General features: G+C 37.1%; 1 gene segment (V, D, J or C); it reads left to right on the plus strand.

The window, feature by feature from the left end:
• Nucleotides 1-1,457: 1,457 nt before the first annotated feature.
• On the plus strand, nucleotides 1,458-2,556 carry LOC114028754. The segment is given in 2 exon segments: nucleotides 1,458-1,585; nucleotides 2,114-2,556. Coding segments are annotated over 2 exon segments (495 nt in total).
• The last annotated feature ends 19,481 nt before the right edge of the window (nucleotides 2,557-22,037 follow it).

Below are 22,037 nucleotides of genomic sequence, written 5' to 3' on the forward strand. Positions count from 1 at the left end.
TAGCTTGAGCCCCTACCCAGTGTGTCACTCCATTCTGTCAAAGAGAATGACCACTATACTAGAAATGATGCAGCAAGACATCTAAGTATGAGACACCTAGGTTACTCAGTGGATAGAGTTCATGGCTTGGAGTCTGAAAGATCTGAGTTCAAATCTATCCTTAGACACTTCCTAGCAATGTGACCCTGGGTAAGTCACTTAACCTCTGCTTCAGTTTCCTCAACTATAAAATGAGGATAATAATAACAATTATTTCTCAGGGTGTTTGTGAAGATCAAATGAGGTTGTATTTGCAGAGTATTTTACATAGTGCCTAGAGCATAAATGATGATATAAGTGATCATTCTGTCCCCCTTCTCCCAACAACAGTAGCTAACAGGGAGTTGGTGCTCAAAAATGAATTAAAAGTTAAAATAAACAAGCCCCAAGTGGCCTTTGATGAATTCAAGTAACTTGGCTCTAAGTCCAATCTCAAGTACTGAAACAATTAGCACATGTTATTACTAAAACACTGACAGATAAAGCCCTATCCAAAGGGCAACATACCTATCCTTAGACAAGACCATTAAGCTCCAATTTCCCCTCTGCTTCTTTTGTCTCTGGTACCTGGCACAGAGCCTCATGCAGAGAATGTGTTTAATAAACGCTTGTTGAAGAGACTCACAAGCAGGTGGACTTCAGGAAAATCTGGAAAGACTTGTATGGTCTGATGCTGAGTGAAGGGAGCAGAACCAGAAGAACGTTGTGCACACTAACAGCCACATTTTGTGATAAATTTAATAGACTTAGCCCTTCTCAGCAATGCAAGGATCTAAGTCATCTCCAAGGGACTCATGGTGGAAAGTGCTATCCATATCCACAGAGGGAACTGTGGAGTCTGGTTGCAGGTCAAAGCATACTATTTGCTCTTTTTTTCTGTTTTGTTTTATTTTTTCTTTCTTGTGGCTCCTCCTATTGGTTCTAATTCTTTAATTTTGGTATGACTAATGTGAAGATATGTTTAGTAGGAATGCATATGTAGAGCCTACATCAGAATGTACATTGTCTTGGGGAGGAGGGAAGGAGAGGAAAGGGGAGAAAATTATGGAGAGAAATATGGAGAGAAAAAGCTTATGGAAGTGAATGTTGAAAACTAAAAATAAATAAATAATAAATAATAAAAATAAATTTTAAAAAGTTAATTAATTAAATATAAATTTTTAAAAAATAACTTAAAAAAATAAATAAATCTTTTTTGTTTGATTCTTGACCTTTAAATAATACATGTATCTGGGTGGAAGATTGGAGCTAAGGAAAAGCAAAAAGGATGATGTGAACATTTCTACATCTGAACACTAGGGTGCAGTGTTCATAACAAAATGCTTTTCATGTTTACCACAACTTTCACATACTTGGGGAAAACAGATCTGGTTTTTGATTGGCCTAGGACCCAGTCCATTCTAACAGAGACAGTAGCAACAGGTGACACACTTTAGTGGGAGAAGCCTGTAGAAGACCTGTCAGTTTCAGCTATCATTGATAGAAGGACAACCAATGAAGATGCTACTGGGAACCTTATTAGTCATTCTATGGCTACAGCTGGCCTGTGAGTTTGCTTAGATATCCTGATTCAGTCACAGGGTGTGATCTAATGGAAAGGATTGAGATTCTATTTCAATCATTCTATGGGTACAGCTGTTCTCTGAGTTTGGGTGGATATCCTGATTCAATCACAGGATGTGATTTAAAGGAAAAGATTGAGATTCCTGGCTCCATCACCAATGTACTCTTCAACCTTAGACAAGTCATTTAATATCTCGATGCCTTGGTTTTCCACATCTGTAAAATGGGGGTTATAATGCATAGGGAAATTGTGAGGCTCAAATTAAAGTGGTTTAAGAAAATAATGGTTCTAACGGCAGGTGAAGTATTTGAAGTATTATAGTTATCTGAAGTTGTGGTCTATAAACATTGTTTGTTATGTTAGTCACCCAGGAATCTACAGGAGCTTGGAAAACATTGGACAATATTGATGTTGATGGGGGAGTGCCAGAGAAAGATAGAATTAGTCACCATTGTGAAAATACCAATCTGTTAAGAATCTCTTGTATTTCCATTATTTTTTTCTTAACAGGGGTGAGTACTCAACAGCTGAATCAGAGTCCTCAGTCCATAAGCATTCAGGAAGGAGAAGACTTTATCATGAACTGCAGTTCCTCGACCAATGTGCCCGCTCTACACTGGTATAGACAGGATCCTGGGAAAGGTCTTACCTTCTTGATGGCATTGATTAAGGGGAAAGAACTGAAGCGTCAGGGGAAAATAACTGCTCAGCTTGATGAAAAAAAGCAGCACAGCTTCCTGCTCATCACAGGAACTCAGCTCAGAGACTCAGCCAGATACTTTTGTGCTTATGACACAGTGTCTCCTAAACACCTGATGCCTATACATAAACCATTCAAGTGGGACTCTAGCTGCACGATGTGCCAGGGATGCTCCTGCGATAAAAGTAGAATATTTCTCAAAAGGATATGCTTTGTAGGAAAGAAATATAGGGAGCTGAATACAAGAATATGACTTGAATACAAGAAATATATGTTACAATAGTAGCATGGAATAGTGGAAATAGTGGATTTGGAATCTGAGGCCATGGCTTCAGGCTTCAAGCTGTGCTTGCTGCATGTGACTTCAGGCAAGTCATTTACACCTTTCTTGTCTTAAGTTTCTTCATATGCAAAAATGAGAGAAATAGACAGATGTTTCTCTATTAGATATCTTCATGCTACAGGACTTTAACATGAACACTAATGTTTCCTCAGACAGCCTATACAACTTAGTTTCATGATTCCTCAATTTATTCATTTCCTATGACCTACTTTTCTACACCCTTCCATCTCAGCTGCACACAGAGATGATCATACTCTTTTCTTCTGACCATCTATAAGCATTCCATTTCCATGTTCGTGAACTTAGAAGATCTTTCATTTGATCATAATCTTTTAATTATCTATATTTCCTTCTGCTTTTTGAAACTTAACTCTTGATTCTCATCATCAGTACCAATCCCTCTATCTTCTGCACTGGCTACACTTTCTTCCCTTCGATATCTTGATCACTTGGTGAACCAGTATAACTCCATCATCCTCTACCCTTGAGTTCCTTGCCTCTCTCTATCCTGTCTTCAATCATGCCTTGCCAAACTTCAACTTTAGATTACCACTAGCATCTGCTGACTTTACTTTTGTTCATGTACTACTGAATAGAGCTGTAGAAAAATCACAAAACCAGACTATATCCCAAATTTATGTTCCATAATCTCAGTTGATTACTCAATGCAGCAAAGCAGTTCTTTTACACCTCCCTAATCTATTCACTATCTTATTTATTACAGTAGCTTTTCATCATTCATAATTACTACAGTAGCTTCCTATCTGAAGACCTTTTTTCATACTTCAATGAAAAAATTGAGACCATTTACCAAGAACTTCCTCTTAACTCCTCCACCTTATGACTCAGATAAATTCTTTGCTATCTCCTCACTCAACCATATTTCACTTGAAAAATTGACCCTTCTCCTTGCCAAGGCAAACCCTTCTATACACACAAATGATTCCATTTATTCCATCTTTTCCAGCAGATTGCTCTCTCTCCCATCCTTACTCTCTCTAATCTTCAATTTCTCCCCTCCCCTCCTCTCCTCTCCTCTCCCCTTACCTGAGGGTGTTCTACCCAAAGGAAGGTAAATGGCTGAAACCTACTTATTTAACTTGGGGTTTACTGGCTAGATTTCTTTCTCAAAGACCAAACCTTAAACCCAATTCACTCTGGATCTCATGGATTGGACAACAATAGGTCCCTGCCTAAGCACCACTTAATGGTTATTTTTTGGGTCCTCCTGACTCAGAGTGAATGTAAATAGTAACTGTTTCTCTTTTGGCCAGCAACCCTGAAGGACTTCTTCCCCCAATTTGATCTTTTTTTATTAAATGGACCATCCCTTGATTTGCTTCTTAATGAGGCCTATTCACTGAATGGGTGTTGCCTCACTCAAAGTGGGAACCTGAAAATACCTTAGCTTAAAAAGGCCAAAGTCTCCCACTGCATCCTGGGCCATCTTCAGTCATCTTGATAGATATCTGGCCCCTAGACCCAGATGGCTGTGGAGGAGAAAATGAGGCTGGCGACTTTGCACAGCCCTCCCTCACTCAAATCAAAGTCAATTGCAAGTCACGTCATCATCTCCCTGATGTCATGGCCTTCTTAGAGAATGAAGGACAAACCACAACAACTACACACAAGTCCTCCAAATGTACTGGCTTTTTCCTTGTTGCCTATAAACACATTTATGTCTCCCCCTTCTTTAAAAATCTCCCAGTTGATCTAATCATTGCTACTATCTATTTATCTATTTATCTTTCCTTCTGTCTTTTTTTTTACACTATCATCTATCCATTCTTTTGTGGTTTAACTTCTTGAGAAAGTCATATGCAATCAATTCATCCACTTCCTCTCCTCTCACTCTTTTTTAACCCTTCTGTAGACTGGCTTCAGATCTTGTCATTTAATGGAAACTTTCTCCAAAGTTGCTTAAAATATTTAATTGCCAAATTTAATGAACTCTTCTTGATCTTCAAGCTTCTTGACCTCTCTGCAATCTTTGACACTGTCAATCACCCACTTTTCCTCAATACCAGGTTGTCATGACACTTTTCTCTCTTGGTTCTTCTCCTACTGGTATGACCACTCCTTCTCAGACTCCTTTACTGAATGTTCATCCAGGCCATATTGACTAACCACAGTCATCCTTCTCTAGGCTCTGTCCTAGGCCCTCTTCTCTTATTCCTTTATACTGCATCAACTGACAATCTCATCAACTCTCATGGATTCAATTGTCATCACTATGGAGATAATTCTTTACTCTATCTGGCCTTAATGTCTCTCTTGACCTCCTGTCTTACATCATCAGCTACCTGTTGAACTTTGAACTGGATTTTCCATACATATATCAAACTCAACATTTCTAAGACAGAACTCATCTTGTCCTCCACACTATGCTATTTCAAACTTTCCTCTTAGTGCCAAGGGTATCACTATCCTTTCAGTCACTCAGGCTCATAACTTTAGTGTTATCTTTAGCTCCTCACTTGCATTCACTTTACACACTTAATCCTTTTCCAAGTCTTGTCATTTCTACCTTTACATCTTTCATAGCTGTGCCCTTCTCTTCACTCACACAGCCACCACCCTCATGCCTAGACTCTCATAACTTTATGCCTAGATTATTGCAATAGGCTCCTGATTGGTCTCCCTGCCTCTGAGTCTCTTCCCACTCTAGTCTACCCTCTACTCAGATATCAGAGTAATCTTAATCTACCTAAAGCATAGATCTAAACTCCAGTGGCTTCCTGTTATCTCCAGGATCAAATATAAAGTCCTCCATTTAGTTTTTAAAAAGCATAACCTAGCCTTTTCCTACATTCCCATTCTTATTATGCTTTACTATCTTCCATACACTCTATTATTCAGCAATCTTGGCTTTGTTGCTGTTCCTTAACGACACCACTCCATCTCCTCCCTCTGTGCATTTTCATTGACTGTCCCCCATGCCTGGAATTCTCTGCCTCCTGGCTTCCCTGACTTCCTTCAAGACTAAGTTCATATTTTGTCATCTGCGGGAGGTTTTTCCTGGTTTCCCCTCCATTCACCCTTCCACCCACTGTTAGTGTTTTTTCTCTTAGATTATCTCATGTTTACTATATGTGTATTTATAAATATATATGACTATTGACATATATATACATGTAAACATAATATATGTGTATATTATGTATGCATATATCTTGTGTATATGTACTATATTAATATGTTAATATATTATATATCCATTATATCTTACTTGTACATAGTTTTTTGTATTCCATTTCTCCCATTAGATTGTGAGCTCCTTGAGGACAAGTACTATATTTTTGTCTTTCTTTGTATCCCCAGTGCTTAGTATGGTGCCTGGAACATAGAAGGTGCTTAATAAATGCTTGCTGTTATTGCTACTATTGATGATGATGATGATGATGATGATCGTCTAAGGTCTTTTCCAGTTCTCAGAACTACATGTTAGCATTTGAGAAGGCTGACCAAGGGGAATGGGGTGTGTTTCTGAGGTTTTAGGGGTACATATCTGCTCACAGCTGTTTATAGACATTTGTGATTTATGGTGGATAGAGTATTGGACTTGGAGTCAAGATGACCTGTGTTCAAATCCTGTCTTAGATAATTACTATGTGACCATGGGCAAATCACTTACAATTTGTGTACCTCAGTTTCCTAATCTGTAAAATGAGGGGGTTGGACTCAGCCTCTAATGTCTCTTCTAGCTGTAAAGGTATTATCTTGTGAACCTATATTTATGTCACAGGCCTAGTTAAAGCTGAGAGACAGTCTTTTTCCCTTTCTGTTTTCTATTTTTTTTACATTTAATTTTTATTTTTTTCCTCAATTACTTTTGAACAAAAAATTTTAATATTCATTTTTTAAAGTTGTGAGTTCCAAATTCTCTCCTTCCCTCCCCCCTCCTTGAGAGGGCAAGCACTTTAATATAGATAATCCATTATACACTTTGATATGCATCATACATGGTCATGCAAAACATTTGTATATTAACCATGTTGCAAAAGAAAATACAGACCAAAAACAATCCAAAAATAATAAAATAAAAAAGTATGCTTCAATCTGCGCTCAGACTCCATCACTTCTTTCTCTGTGAGTTAAGATCAGGTTCTATATATGCAATGGGTATATATGGAAACACCTTTAAAGTATACGTAATGTGGGATTATTATGTGTTCTGGGTCCAAGGGTCACCCACTCCATTTTCTTTATACAGTGATATCTATACTTTGATGAGAAGCCCAGTTAGTTTTTGTTTTTCAAAATATATCTGAATTCCAACTTTGTCAGTTCCCCTGTAGTCTCTAAATGAGAAAAAAATGAATAAGCATATTGAGAATTAGAAACTAGGACAGCAGAGATATAGAACTGAACATCAATGGCTCTCTAATCTAAGTCCCTAACATCATGATCTTTTAATCTTATAGAATGAGAGGTCCAGATAAAAGATGGCCACTTGTACTTATGAGAATTTATTCTATATTCAGCTTGTAATGGCTTTAGGGGGCAAACCACATGGCTGGGGCTGAGGAGATCTGAATTCTATTCCAAGTTCCCCTAATGTCTTATTATTCAATTTAGAGGAAGTTTCAGTACTGCCCTACATTAGAGTTCCTTCTGTGTTGAACTATAAGTTCAGCTATCTGTGAAACAAGGATACTAATATGGATTTCTCTCCCTCATTACACAAGGTAATCCGTCTTAGATCCGCCAAGCTTCCTTATTCAGAGCTTGTGCCCAATTCAAACAGTTCTTGTTATCTTGGATGAAGAGCTACCAGCACTAGGTAGGTAGTCCACCAGTGGATGGCTGGATATAGGGTAAAGGGAAGGCTTTCCACTCACCAAAATGGCAGGAAACAAAAGTCAGAAAAGGTAAATGTGACTACTGTTCATTGAAATCAGCAAATAGATTAACTCAATGGTAATCATCACAAAGAATCACAGAATGTCAGAGTTTGAAGGAAACTCAGAGTTCATCTAGACCAGGGGATCTTAACCTTTCTTGGTTATGGTCATGGAACCGTTTGGCAGCCTAGTGAAGACTATGGACTTCTCAGAATAATGTTTGTTGCTTTTCACAATTGAAACCTCAGTTAGTGAAGGTAAAAATGGACTTTTTCTCCATCTGAGTACTTGGACACACCAAAGTTTTTCTATGGACACCTTGCAGACCTGTGGACCTCAGATTAAGAAACCTTGGTCTAGATCAGAAGTGAAGAACTTGTGGCCTCAAGGCCACATGTGGCCCTCTAGTCCTCAAGTGTGGCCCTTTGACTGAATCCAAACTTCACAGAACAAATCCTCTTAATAAAAGGATTTATTCTGTAAAACTTGGACTCAGTCAAAAGGTCGCACCCGAGGACCTAGAAGGCAACATGTGGCCTCGAGGCTGCAGGTTCCCCACTCCTGTTCTAGACAGACAAACACCTAAATAGGTATTCCCATCTACAACATGCCTGAAAAACTAACACAAACTTCCATTGAGAGGGAAACATGCTACCACCTCTGTAACTCCTAATACTTTTGGAATGCTCTTATTGTTAGGATGTTTTTTCTTCCATCAATCCTTTTCTTAAATTAAAGTTTTATCTTTTTTTAACAGAAATATATTTTCTCTTCTTCCTCTTCCTCACTCCATTGAGGAAAAAAAAACCAAATTCCTTATAACAAATATGCATAGTCAAACAAACCAAATTTCCTCCTTGACTGTGTTCAAAACATGTCTCATTCTACATCCTGAATCCATCACCTGTCTGTCAGGAGGGGATAGCATGTTTATCACTGGTCCTCTGAAATGGATGGTAATTGTCTTGATCTTTGTTCTTACAGCTTTCAAACTTGTTTGTCTTTACACTGTTATTGTTAGTGTATAAATTATTCTGGTTCTGCTGTTTTCATTCTTCATCAGATTATAAAAGTATTCAAAATTATTTTATTCTTATACTCTGCTCATTATTGAGTACAAAATCAAAGACTTGAAACTGGACTCTTAATGTATAGTGATTATTTTCCTGAAACCTTTCAAATATATTTAAAATGTAACCACCATTTGTTAGTTACATTTGTTTTCCTATACCTTTGTGTAATATTAACAAATGAAACAAGGCAGAGGTAGAATATTTGATGTACTAATAATTTACATGAGTGTAGGAAAAACTCTGGTCCTTAAAATATCTCATGTGAATGTGTGAAAAATTTCTGAAAAATTAGAATAAGATTCTTGGAAAGGGATCTTTATTGCTGTTTTCTGTCTTTCCAGAGGTACCTGCCCAGGAATTTGCAACCTTCACTTCATTCTGCAATACTCTACACATGTCTAGATGTTCTCTCTTATGTCCTCGCTCTGCTCCATTCCATTGTGTATTTAATATAGTGTGAGTTATTGTTACAAACTATTAAAATAATTTCCTCATGCAAAATAGTTTATCTGATTAAATATATTCTCATTTTAACAAATAATTTTTGCATGCTTATCTTCCAGCTAAAATTTCTCCAAAATAATCAGTCTATATTTTCATTTTATACACTCAATGAATTTCCACTCCGATTTTTAGAGAAGGCACTTTGAGAGTGTGAATTGTTGTGTATAATTTACTGAGATGAAACATTGATGAAGTTAAAAGATCTTGAGTTTACAAGACTCATAACACACACAAGAAATATATAATCATAAGAGGTCTACTTTGGTAGATTTTAGAAGGAAATATAAAGAATAGTCTTCCTGACAGTCCTACCACAGCATTCTATTTTTCTCTCCAAAGAACCTCTTCTAATTATGTTTCCCTCCTCCAGTTCACGGACTTATTTCCATGAGTATATGTTGTTAATAAACAATGCTACTCTAGTATTTTCAGACATTATCTGCTCTTTTGGAATAAGGAATATTGTGATATAGCTCTGTTCATTTCTGAATATGTCCCTCCATCCTCCATGACAGAGCAAACCATCCCTTGCACAAAAGAATAAAAAAGAAAGGGGAAAAAAGCAGTTGTACAAAACTAACCATCACACTAGCCAAGCCTGATGGCATATGTAGTACTCAAAACTCGTAATCCCCTACCTCTGCAAAGAAGGGAGGAAAGTCTCCTTTCTCATCTCTCCTTTGGGACCAAACTTGGTCATTAAAATTACAGTGTTCAATGTTACTGTTGTTGTTGTTGTCTCCATTTACATTATCATAGCCATTGTGTGCAATGTTTCCTTGGTTCTGCCTACTTTACTCTGCATCAGTTCATGTAAATCTTTCTTTGCTACTCGGTATTCATCATTTAATATGATGTAGTAATATTCCATTACCTTCATGTGCCACATTTCGTGTAGCCATTTTCTAATTGCTGGGCATCAACTTTGTTTCTGGTTCTTTATGAGAATTTGATCTATAAAGGATTTTCTGTTCCTGACCTCTTTGAGGAATATGCATAACACTGGAATCTATGGGTCAAAGTATAAAGAATTTTTATTCATGTTTTTAGCATAATTCCAAATGGCTTTCCAAAATGGTTGTACCAAATCATAGCTCCACTAAAAGCATTCTAGTTACAGCCACTAACTTTCATATAATCATAGCAGTTCTAAGTTTCAAGATATTCTCTCACTTTTTCTCTCCCTGAGTCAGACTTCTTGAATAATTACTAGAATAGATCTCTCCCTTAATACATCAACTTCGCATACCCAGGGGCAATTTCTATTTCCATGTCTTCTAACACCAGTGCCAAGGTTACATCCTAAATAGCAAAGTGATAACTAACAGGTATTAGCAGCTGTGTCCCCCTGTAGTGCACAGTTGTTTTCCCATGGGCATCCCCAAAGCCTAAAAGCATGCTTATCAAATTTACTGATGATATAAGAACCTAAGAAGGATAACTAGCAGGTTGTATAATAGACTCAGGATTCAAAAATATCTCAACATGCTGGAAATAGATGAAGTATAATCTGAATAAATATGAAGTAAAATACTTGGTTTTTTAAAATCAAGTTGTAGGGAACATGAGATGAAAAGACATATTTTATGAGGAAGATTTGAGATTTTAGACTACTTTAAGCTCAATGAGTCAACAATGCAATATGGAGTAGCTAATGAGAATTTAAGCTATCTCAGGAGAGGGACAGGTCCAGAACGAACCTTTTGATCATTTCATTGCAGTTTTCCCTGGGCATACCATTCCTGGACTGCTGTGTTGAGTTCTGGGCACCATATTTTAAGAAAGGTATTGATAAATTAGAGTGTGCCCAGAGACATGTGACCAGGGCACAGAGGACCATGCCATATAAAGATCAGTTGAGTGAGCTCTGGTTCTTTAACTAGGAGAAGACTTCTGGAGGAATATGACAGTTTCATTCAAGTACTGGAAGGACTTTCATGTGTAAAAGGAATATACTTGTTCTGCTTAGCTTGACCCCAGAAGGGAGAACTAGGAATAATGTGGTAGAAGCTGAAGAAAGGCAGACTTATATTTTCAATGCAAAGAAACACATTCTAACAAGAGGAGTCCAAAAGTAGAATGTCTCATAAGTTGCACTTTTTGCTATTCATTCATTTTACTTGTGTACAACTCTTCGTGACCCCATTTGGGGTTTTCTTGGCAAAGATATTGGAGTGGTTTGCTTTTCCTTCTCCAGCTCATTTTACAGATGAGGAAACTGAGACAAACAGGGTTAAGTGACTTGCCTGGTGTCACACAGCTAGTAAGTGTCTGAGGTCAGATCTGATCTCACAAATGAGTCTTCCTGACTCCAGGCCTGGAACTTTATCCACTGTACCACCTAACTGCCCCAAAGATGGTCAAGTAGATGTCTACTCATAGCATCAAAATTTAGTGGTTAACAGTGAAGTAAATGTGCCTACATCTTCTTGAACCTTTCTTGTATGAGCAAGTATGTCCACACAGTTCATATGTTATTTAATAAAAAAAATGTAGTAATATCCCCTTAATGTGAAACTTTAAACGTGTTTCTTGAAATCTTTGACCAGTCTACCAGTTAGGCTCTTGTTATCTCTTGCTTGAGCTATAATAACCTCGTAACTGGTCTCCATATCTCCAGTCTTCTATTCTCAAATCTAACTTTCACATAATTGCTAGAATAACTTTCCTAACTCACAATTCTTTTTATACACTTCCTTCCTTCAGAAACCTTTAGTGACCCCTCCCCACCCCATACATCTTGTTGGATAAAATATAAACTTCTGATAATGACACTCAAGACTCTCTGAAATCTAGTTCCAACTTACCTTCTTTCTCCTTCCCCTTTACATTCTAGCCAAACCACATAATTTATTATCCTTCAAATCTTGTCTTTTTGTCCCTCCATATATTTATGTTCATCACACCTCCACATCACCTGTTGAAATACTTCTCTTTCTTCAAGGCCCAGCTGAGGTACTAACACCACCATAATGTCTTCCTTGTTTCCTCTGCTCTTTCCAGTGACCTCTCTCTTCTCTAATTTCTTATATGACTCTTTTTTGGTCCTTTCTTAGGCATTTCAATTGTAATTTGTATGACAGTTATATGTCATATGCCTGCCCCTCCCCCACTAGATTGTAAGTACCTTGAGGGCAGGAGTTGTGCTTCCTTTTGTTTTAGTTACCCAGAACCTCAATACATTGCAGATACAGGTGCTGAGTAAATGCTTGTTCTGTGTAAATGTTTGCTAAATAAGATGATATCTAAGGTACTTCCCAGCTCTGAAGTTCTGATATTCTAAGCCACATAGTGGCCAACACTTTCAGCAGAAGAGGGACTTGAAAATATGTATATTTATAACACCAGCATGGGCCAGGCCCTGTGAAGGAAAAACCATCAATATCTCAAATATGCCCTGCTCTCTCATGACCACTCTTGTTTGCTCCAGTGAACCCTAGCACCCTACTCACCTATGACATCAACAGGTTTCTTGCTGCTCTCACTCTCTGAATTTACTTAAGTTTTACTGTGAGAGAAAGCTCTAGCTTCCTTCCTTTGCCCTCTCAGTCTCTGAAAGAGGTACAAGCCCCTTTTAGGTGTTTTAATAAAGATCAGAGCAAATTCCACCTTCTACAGGAGGCCTTTTCTGCTTCCCCTACTTGATAGTGCCATTCCCTCAGAAATACCCTTCAATCTACTCTGTATGTAACCTGAATTTACTTAATTATTTATATATTTAAATATATTAAGTTAATTAAATGTATATTAATTATACATTAAATTAAATATAAATATATTACATAAATTAAAACATGAGCTCCTTCAGTGTGTGGATTGATTTTTATTTTATTTTTTTTTGTTTTCCCAGGGCTTAGCATAGTCCAGACACTGTGCTAATTATTGGGAATATAATGTAAGGTAAAAGACAGTCCCTACTCTTGAGATGCTCACAGTCTAATGGAGAAGATAACATGCAAACAACTGTGTACAATCAAGCTACAAACAGGACAAATTTGAATCAACAGAGAGAAGGAACTAAAAGTAAGGGAAAATTGAGAAAGACTTCCTGTAGAAGACGGAGTTTTAGCTGGGACTGGAAGGAAATCAGGAGAGCCTGGAAGCTCAGATGAGGAGGGAGAGCATTCTACACATGGGAGACGGTGAATGAAGATGTGCAGTATCAGGAGAAAGTCTTGTTCGGGAAGCAGAGAGGAGGCTGGTGTTGCTGGATCACAGCGTAAGGGAGTGGGGAGGTGCTTAATAGATGTTATTTATTATTATGAAGTATCATAGGGGGCCAGAATAATAGTACATAGAATGGTATAAAATTCACCAGTTACAGAGGCTCTTATGCAGCATTCTTGAACCTGTGTATGAAGTACAGGGATCCAGGCCTATTCTTTTTTTGTTTCCTCTTGCTTTCTGATGGGAACTCCTTCTGTCAGTTCTTGACTTTGACATTAGCTCAGTTCTAATTTCATAGATAGTGGATGCAAATGGCAATCCTATGTGATGTCTCAAGCTTACAGTATCTTTTCCCATCCTTCAACTCATGTGGAAAAGTAGGTCCTGGGGCAACTGGTTGACTCCTATCCTTACATAAGTTTTGTCCATCTCATGGGATTCCTATCTCCACACTTGGTGGCCATGGACCTTAAAAAGTCCCCATTCCTTGTGCCCCACCCTATGACAAAAATGCTTATAGTCTAAGCTGTTTCTCTTAAGACTTGAGGATTTCTGCCTTCCCTACACACCTATGGAGGGAAATTCGTTTCTCTGGCACATTGAAATTTTCTCCTCGGTTCTACCTGTCCTTTCTATTAGCAGTTGATTTGCCTGAAACATGTCTTTTTAGCCCAATTTCTGCACATGACTACACTTGATGGTGAAAGGTCCCCTTTTTGCTTTATTTTCACACCTAATCCTGGAAATATTTGTAAATGTAATTGTAAATGTGATAGTAATTGCAACCATTTGCCAGATTTCCTCTTATTTTTGCATAATTACTATGAAGCTTAAAATGATTAAGCATATCATTATCTAAACAATTGAACACTTAAATTCAAGAAACACTAATTAAATATCTACTATGTATAAGGCCCAAGAAGCAGTGCAACATCATGAATATAATGCTGGCATTGGAGTCAGGAAGATATGGGTTCAAAAAATGCCCCTGGTGCTTTCTAGCTTTGTTACCCCAGAAAAATCACTTAATCTCCATGTATCTCAGACAACTAACTCCCTAGGACTTATTAATTCATTCAGACATGAATTTCAAATGTACTGGTAAAGGAAGACCTTACTTTTGAAGGTTTTATGCTGAAGAAATAATAAATTCTTCACATGTGCACAAATCACCATGCTTGGCACTGAGACTTTGGAAATGAAACCAAAAATAGTCCCTGTATTTCGTGAATAAAAGGAAAAATTGGCATCTCTACGGCTCTTTATGGCAGCTAGACACAATGGATATGCTATGGCACAATGGATATGCTATGGCACAATGGATAGAGCAACAGGTCTGGAGTGAGGAGGACCTGAGTTCAAATCAGATACTTACTAGCTGTATAACCCAGAGCAAGTCACTTAATCTAGTTTGCTTCAGTTTCCTTATTTGTAAAAATGAGCTGGAGAAGGAAGTGGCACTCCAGTATCTTTGCCAAGAAAATCCTAAATGGGGCCATGAAGAGTTCAACATGATTGAACAACAACAACAAAAATATCTCTTTAAGCTTTCCAAAGTGTTTATTTGCATTATTTCTTTTGGACCTCACAACAACCCTGTGAATCTATAATGTTTATTATCCTCATTTTAAAGATAAGAAAACTAAGCCTGAGAGAGGTTAAATGACTCATCTATGGTTGAACAGCTAATAATTGTCAGAAGCTGAATTTGAACATGTATATTATAATAACTTTACATTCAGTACTTAAATTATGGTTCTGCATGCAGGTCCCATATGCTATTACTCACTGTTTGCTTACGTATTTAAAAACCAACAAATAATGAAATATAGGGGGGAAGTTTACTTTGAAGTAGCCAAGTTGTTGCAATGCAGATGTAATTTTTTCAGTCTGTCTTGCCGGAAGGGGGCAATGTTTCCTTTTTCACAATCCTCTTTTCTGAAAATAAAGGCTTTGAATCAGTGAATGAGGAGAGGAATGGAGATTTGCTATTTATGCAGTGATAATGACTGGCTGTGAACCTGACTGAGAAATTTCTCTGTATAGTGGAGCAGAAGAGAGAGAAACATCCAGAGAGCACATTTTCCTGTCACTGAGGAGCCCTGGTTTTGTCTGCACCTGGAGATCTGTACTCAGTGAGCCCAGGAAAGAGAAAAAGTGGAAAAAGTCCTAGGATTCTCATTAGTAACCTTATAGTAGCAGCTTGGCTTTGAGTGTGGTATTCCTATAGATAGGAAAAGGGAATTCCAGGGGACATTCTCCCAAAAGACTAAGGCAGAGAGAGGGGTACTGTCTTTGGGTTCCTTTGGGTATACTTGGAAAGGAAAATGTTTTTTCACTGATCTAAACTATTGCATTTGTCACTGTTTTTCTGAACAAGGATGAGCAGCCAAGTGCAGGTGAAATGGGGTCCTTGGTTCACGAACATCCAAGAGGGAAAGAATGTGACCCTCTCCTGCAATAATTCCAGCAGAGTTTCCATTTACATTCTTTGGGAGAAGCAGGATTGGGGCAAAAGCCTGGAGTCTGCATTGCTGTCAGATGGGGTTATGAAGATAGAAGGAAAATTTATAGCAACACTTAATACTCAAGCACATCACAGCACCCTCCACGTCAGAGCCATCCAGACTCAAGACTCAGCCATGCATTTCTTTGTAGCTAGTATACAGTGATCCTCAGGCATCTGCTGCTTGTGCATACTCTACAGTTGGGACTCTGGCCACCATGTCTGCCAAAGAGGCTTCTGTAAGGGGATCAAGTACTTGCTTAAGAGGCTTAGCCCAGTAGGAAAAGAAATTGGAGAAGCTCCCAGTGAAATGCCCAGGAAGGTCCTTTTGTCCCTGAAACCTTTACTTCAGCTTCAGCATGGAATACTATTGCGGGGTTTATCAGAACATAGGAGGATCTATTCCAAGCTCCCAAAGATCACCCTATTACTTTGAGCCAGTAGCACTACACCCAGTTTTCTGATCTCACACCTCTGTTATATGTCCAGATTTTTCCTTTGCGCTACTCCTTAGCTCGAAACTTCTCAATGGCTTCCTATTGCCCACCTACTTCTGATATTTTTCAGTCTCATTTTAAGGCCCTTTTGAGGTCTGAGAGAGAACATGACATATTGGAGAGTGAACCAGACTCATAGTCAAGATAGATTTGGGTTCAAGTCCTGCCTCTGACTCTGTAATCCTGGATAAGTCACTTAAATGCTTAATGCCACTGCAATTCTCTATTATCCTATATCGTAAAAAAGGTGACAACCTGCAACCTGCAGAAGCAGTATCCTCTTCCAAGAATCCCACATATCAATGAAATTATAGGTCTAATTCCTGTATTTTAACTCCTAAAAGGTTAACTATACTCAACAAAAAATTACATTATTATAAAAAATTTATAACAACAAAAAATCCCCTCCTTTCTGTTTTTGAGATGAAAGTGGAGTGTTCCTCTGGGATCATTATTCCTCTTCCTGCTCCACCCTCTTTGCCATTCTCTCTTTTCCTCCTATTTTTTATCTATGATATCCCAAATCAGTTTATACCTCTACTATCTCTTCCTTCATTTTATTCCCTCCAACCTATTCATATTGTTATGTTGTTTATTAAATATATATATATATATAAAGAATAGCCTCTTAAGATCTGAGAAGCTTGTCTAAAAGAGACTGAAAATTTACATAAAGAAAAAAATCAACTTGTGAAAGATATAAGGCATTGTGTCTTTTGTAGGTGGTCAGATGATTGAAAGGGAAAGGAAAAGAAATTTGGTTTAATAAAAACTGCTAAAAATCTATGTATGAAAAAAATTACAGTTTTCCAACAAGCTGTGAGCAGTTTGGCAAAATGGGCATAAAAAGAACTACAGCATAAATGAAATGCCTTAAATCACCTTGTAAGGAGTGCAAAATGATGTCTTTTCCTTATGTGATCAGTATGATGTAAATGGAAACACATTGGTTGGGGCCTAAGAGCTACAGTGTTCAGCAGAGGGAATATATACTCCTCACAATTAGGATCTTCAGCAAGTTTGAGTGCAACTACAAAATAGTAGGCATTCTCTGGAAATATAGACCTACCAGTATAAGAGCAAGTTGAGGAGCAAACAAAACCAGATAGGTCTACTCTAGGCACACCATAGCCAGGTGTTACAAATAGCATTGTTTTGTTATTCTCCTGTTATTCTCCCATTAATTGAAAGTGACTAGTTAATCACAATTATAAAATACTGATTACTTGTAGGACTTATCTTTATAATGAAACTCAAGCTCTAGGTTCTTGTTTGCTTTATATACCAAAATCTGACTTACTATTTGTGTTGTCCTCAACAAATTACTCAATATTATGTGATTATTGCTTGCCTTAAATGTTTGTTTGAAGAGCTGATTTTGAGATACATTTATTTATAAATTAATTTTGGATATATCATATTCCAGATTCTCCTGTTATTTATTGTAATTATAGAACATATATTGAGCAATTAAAATAACATCTTTATTTCTATCTTTAAAAAAGAGAATGATTTTCCTTTTAATGAATTGTAAAATCATCTCTTTGTTATCACAGTCTTGAAGCACAACAATGATTTATCTGGATGAATCATTGCAAATATTTTCCTGTTTGTAAGTTCTGCATTCTATTTGTTTGCAATCTGTTCTCCACTTTCAATATTCCTGTGAAATTTTCTTAAGTGGTTAAATGAAATATAGCAAATAGATTTTTTTTTACTTTTAAAAAATCCAACTATTCTGAAATTTTTATTCTTTCCTCTGCCAAATCAGTCATCTTCACCTGCATTGATTCATATATTTTTATCTGTATTTTTCCTACGCACTTAAAAATTCCTTTGTTATTTATCTCTCCAGTCTTCTTACACTTTACTACCTTCCATCTATTTTCAAATCAAGCAATCTTGGCCTAGTTGTTTTTTTTTTCTCCACACAAGACAATTCATCTCTCATCTCAATACTTTGCACTGGCTGTTACCCATGCCTGAAACAATCTACCTCTTCACCTCTGCCTCTTAGAATCTTTGCTTTCATTTTTAAGACTAAACTTAAGGGGCAGCTAGGTGGTGCAGTGGATAGAGCACTGGTTCCGAAACTCAGGAGGACCTGAGTTCAAATCCAGCCTCAGACCCACAACACTTACCAGCTGTGTGACCCTGGGCAAGTCACTTAACCCCAATTGCCTCACCAAAAAAAAAAAAAAAAGATTAAGCTTAAATACTATTTTCTGTAAGAGTGTCCATCCTGGACCCCTGCTGCTAGTGCCTTCCTCTCTTAAATTACTGTGAATCTACTTTGTATGTGTGTATATGTGTGTGTGTGTGTGTGTGTGTGTATGTTTTTTCTTCCTAATCAGAATGTGAACTCCTTAAGGACAGTGGCTGTTTCCCCCTTTTTTGTATCCCCAGTTCATATCACCATGCCTAACACATAATAATTGCTTAATAGATATGTATTAACTAATAGATTCTGATAGTCTATCCTCCAATGAAATGATTCTGCCTTTTTTTACCTCTTGTTCTCTTGATATTTTCCATGAATAATTCTAAATTGTCGAGTCCCATCATTATCTTGTCATGAAGTTTTAAAGTTATACTCATTCTTTTATTTCTTCTTGTGATATTTTTGGTTCCATTTCTTAGTGCATTATACCTTTTAATAGGTCTTGAGGAAATTCTAGTTTTCTTGATGTAGAGTACATTTTTTTTTCTAATGTTGCTGTCTTATTCCTTTAAATTGTTATTTTTCTATTACATGGAAAATTCTTTTGTTCATACCTTTCTTTGAGTGTTTTTCCCTAAAAAACAATTTTCTTTTGTAAACATCTGATAGTTTTGCTTTTTCTGGGCATTTTTTACTTTTCTTTCTGAGGGGCATATTGACAAATCCTCTTGCCACCTCCCACTCTGCCATCTTCTTGAAGGTGTCTACCAGCATTTTTGTGCAATATGTGTAAAAATTTGCGGTAACACTTAAGAACATGAACCCATGCATCCACTCAGAACCAAAAAAGCATTGGATTTTCCCCACTTAATAGTATTTTATTTTCTTCTAATTTCATGTAAAGAGAGTTTTCAACATTCACTTGCATAAGATTTTGAGTTTCAAATTTTTTTTCTCCCTCCTTCCCTTCCCTCCCTCTCCCCAAGAGGGCATGCAATCTGATATAGTCTATACATGTAAAATCATATTAAACATATTTCCACATTAGTCATGTTGTGAAAGAAGAATCAGAACAAAAAAGGGAAAAACCATGAGAAAGAAAAAAAGTGAAAATATTATGCTTCGATCTGAATTAAGATTTTCTCTGGATGTAGATGGCGTTTTTCGTTATGAGTCTTTCTAAATTGTCTTAAATCATTAAATAATCATTGAGTTTTAAGACAGAACGATAGCAAGCATTTATATAGCGCCTCACATAAGTTTTCTCATTTGATCCTCAGAACAACACTATGAGGAAGGTACTATTATTATCCCCATTTTGTAGATGAGGAAACTGAGGATGAGTTACATGACTTGTCTAGAATCAACAGCTCATAAAGGTCTGAAACATGATTTGAACTCATGTCTTTCTAATTCTAAGTTCTGTGCTCTATCTGATGTGCCACTTAGCTCCCTAGAATTTAAAAGACCAGAGTTCAAACCACAGTTATGTTACTTGCTATGGTTTTGTCTTTGCGAAAGTCGCCTAAACCCCCTCTGAGCCTCAATATCCTCATCTATAAAATAAGGATAGTTGGACTATGTGCTTTCTAAGGTCCTTTTCAACTCTAAGTCCTATTGTCTTAAATAAAGAAGCACAGCAGAATTTGGACATATCTATGGATAAGAAAGCTGTTCTGGAAGCAGTCCAAATTAAAATTGTCTCAGGGATCACTTTTCAAGTTATCTTAAAGAGGAGAAGATTCTGAAGGAACATGAAAGGTCATGAAAAGTATTCCTATTTATTAACTACAACTGAGAAGACATGAGCAAAAACCAAACTATGTATCTCTGCTTCCACATCTCAATAAATTTTTTATGAAAATGGTCTATGAATATATTGAAGATATCCTCATTAAAAACATGAGAAGGAAGTAGGCTACCTTTTGAAGATGGTTTTATACAGTGGTCTAAGTCTATCCTGTCACAAAATTGGCTGAGAACTAGGGAAAAATATGAGACCCTGCCTTGTCTGTTTTTATTGGTTTTTAAACAAATGATTTGACTTGGCAGAACAAAATGAAGCTTTGACATCTTTGAGGTTTCTTGTATGCATATATTAAAATCACAAATGATTCTATCACATATAGAACTATGGAGATAACCTTGATTTTTCACTGAGAAGCGACATCAAACAAGGCATCAATTGGGGAAGTGTATGCTTAACTAAGATATTTGTCTGTATCATGGGAGATGTCATACACAGAATCTGAACCAGAGGATTCCCCATAGAGAGCAAAGTTTTTCAAATGTACTTATTTATAGATGACATCGTGTTAATTGCATAGAGTCTTGGAGCACTACAAAGCTTCCCAGGAGAAACCTACGGCAATGAGAAAGAGGTTGATTTAGTCATCCACATCTGAAAAGCAAGATAAATAAAATATTGCTACTGCTATAGCAATGTAGCTAGATGGAAAGCTTGCCTTTATAGTCTATCAATATGTACAACTTGGACAGGAGTCTGGAATGAGGAGATGGGCCCAGAACTCAATAGAAAGAAAATAGATTGGACAATACTGGTGAAATTGTACAGTACATTCAGTTATGCACAATGCTCATTGCTACGAATGCCCATGTCCATAATGCCAGTGTTTTCCTAGTGACTATCTCAGAAAAATCCAAACTACCAATAATACATAGGGCAATGAAAAAATGCATGACAGAGATGCATAAACTACATGTTGCCACAAAATATGAAAGGTGGTGCACAAACCATTATGGAGGATGCATGTGAAAAAGAGGTGGGCTACCAACATTGCAAGAATGAGAGGCAACAGGTAGAGACTGCCTGAATAGTTACTGTATATTGTAGAAGAAGAGAAGGGTGAGCTTAATGTCCACCCAGGACTATTTGGACAATGTGAGGCTTATATTTTCAATTCTAAATTATGGACCTTTATCCAAGCTACAAAATCCCTCACCTCACTGTGAAATGTTGTCTTCCCTGTGGAAAGTTTCTTCCCTATGGAAATGTTTTCTTCCCTCTTTTTCCTACAGAACACCCTTCTCTCCTCCCCTTTTCCAATTCAGAAGTGGACTGTTTAGAAAAGCCAATACACTTAGACCTGTGTGGCAATGTATAAGTGAATCTATGTGCATGTATCATTTATGGTGAGAGGAGTTATAATTGTGAATATGCTAATATATTTGTCAGTGAGTTATAGAATGCACATTATAGGAAGAATGTACAAAATGGAAACAATACAATCAAAAGACTCCTGAATTTGAAGACAGAGGTCCTGGATAAAAATCTTAACTTGACTGTTTATTACTTAAGTGACCTTGGGCAAATAACCTCCCCTCTCTGTGCCTCAGACTCTTAATATGTAACGTGAAGGAATTTGATTGGATGATCACTAAGGTGTCTTATAGTTCTAGCTCCTAAGATGCTAAAATGACACAAAATGACAAAAAAGAACATGAAGGGAGATATGAGAAGAAAATACAATAAAGATGTGAATCTGGGATGGGAAATAAGTTGGTCAGGCAAATAAGCTATGATTTACTGTCTACTGGATTCCAGAAACTATATTAGGCCCCCAGGATACAAAGACAAAAGAAAAACAACCCCTACCCTCAAGGAGGTTACATTCTAAT

This window comes from Vombatus ursinus, unplaced genomic scaffold, assembly GCF_900497805.2.
Source record: "Vombatus ursinus unplaced genomic scaffold, bare-nosed wombat genome assembly UNPS02014894.1, whole genome shotgun sequence".
Classification (NCBI taxonomy): domain Eukaryota; kingdom Metazoa; phylum Chordata; class Mammalia; order Diprotodontia; family Vombatidae; genus Vombatus; species Vombatus ursinus.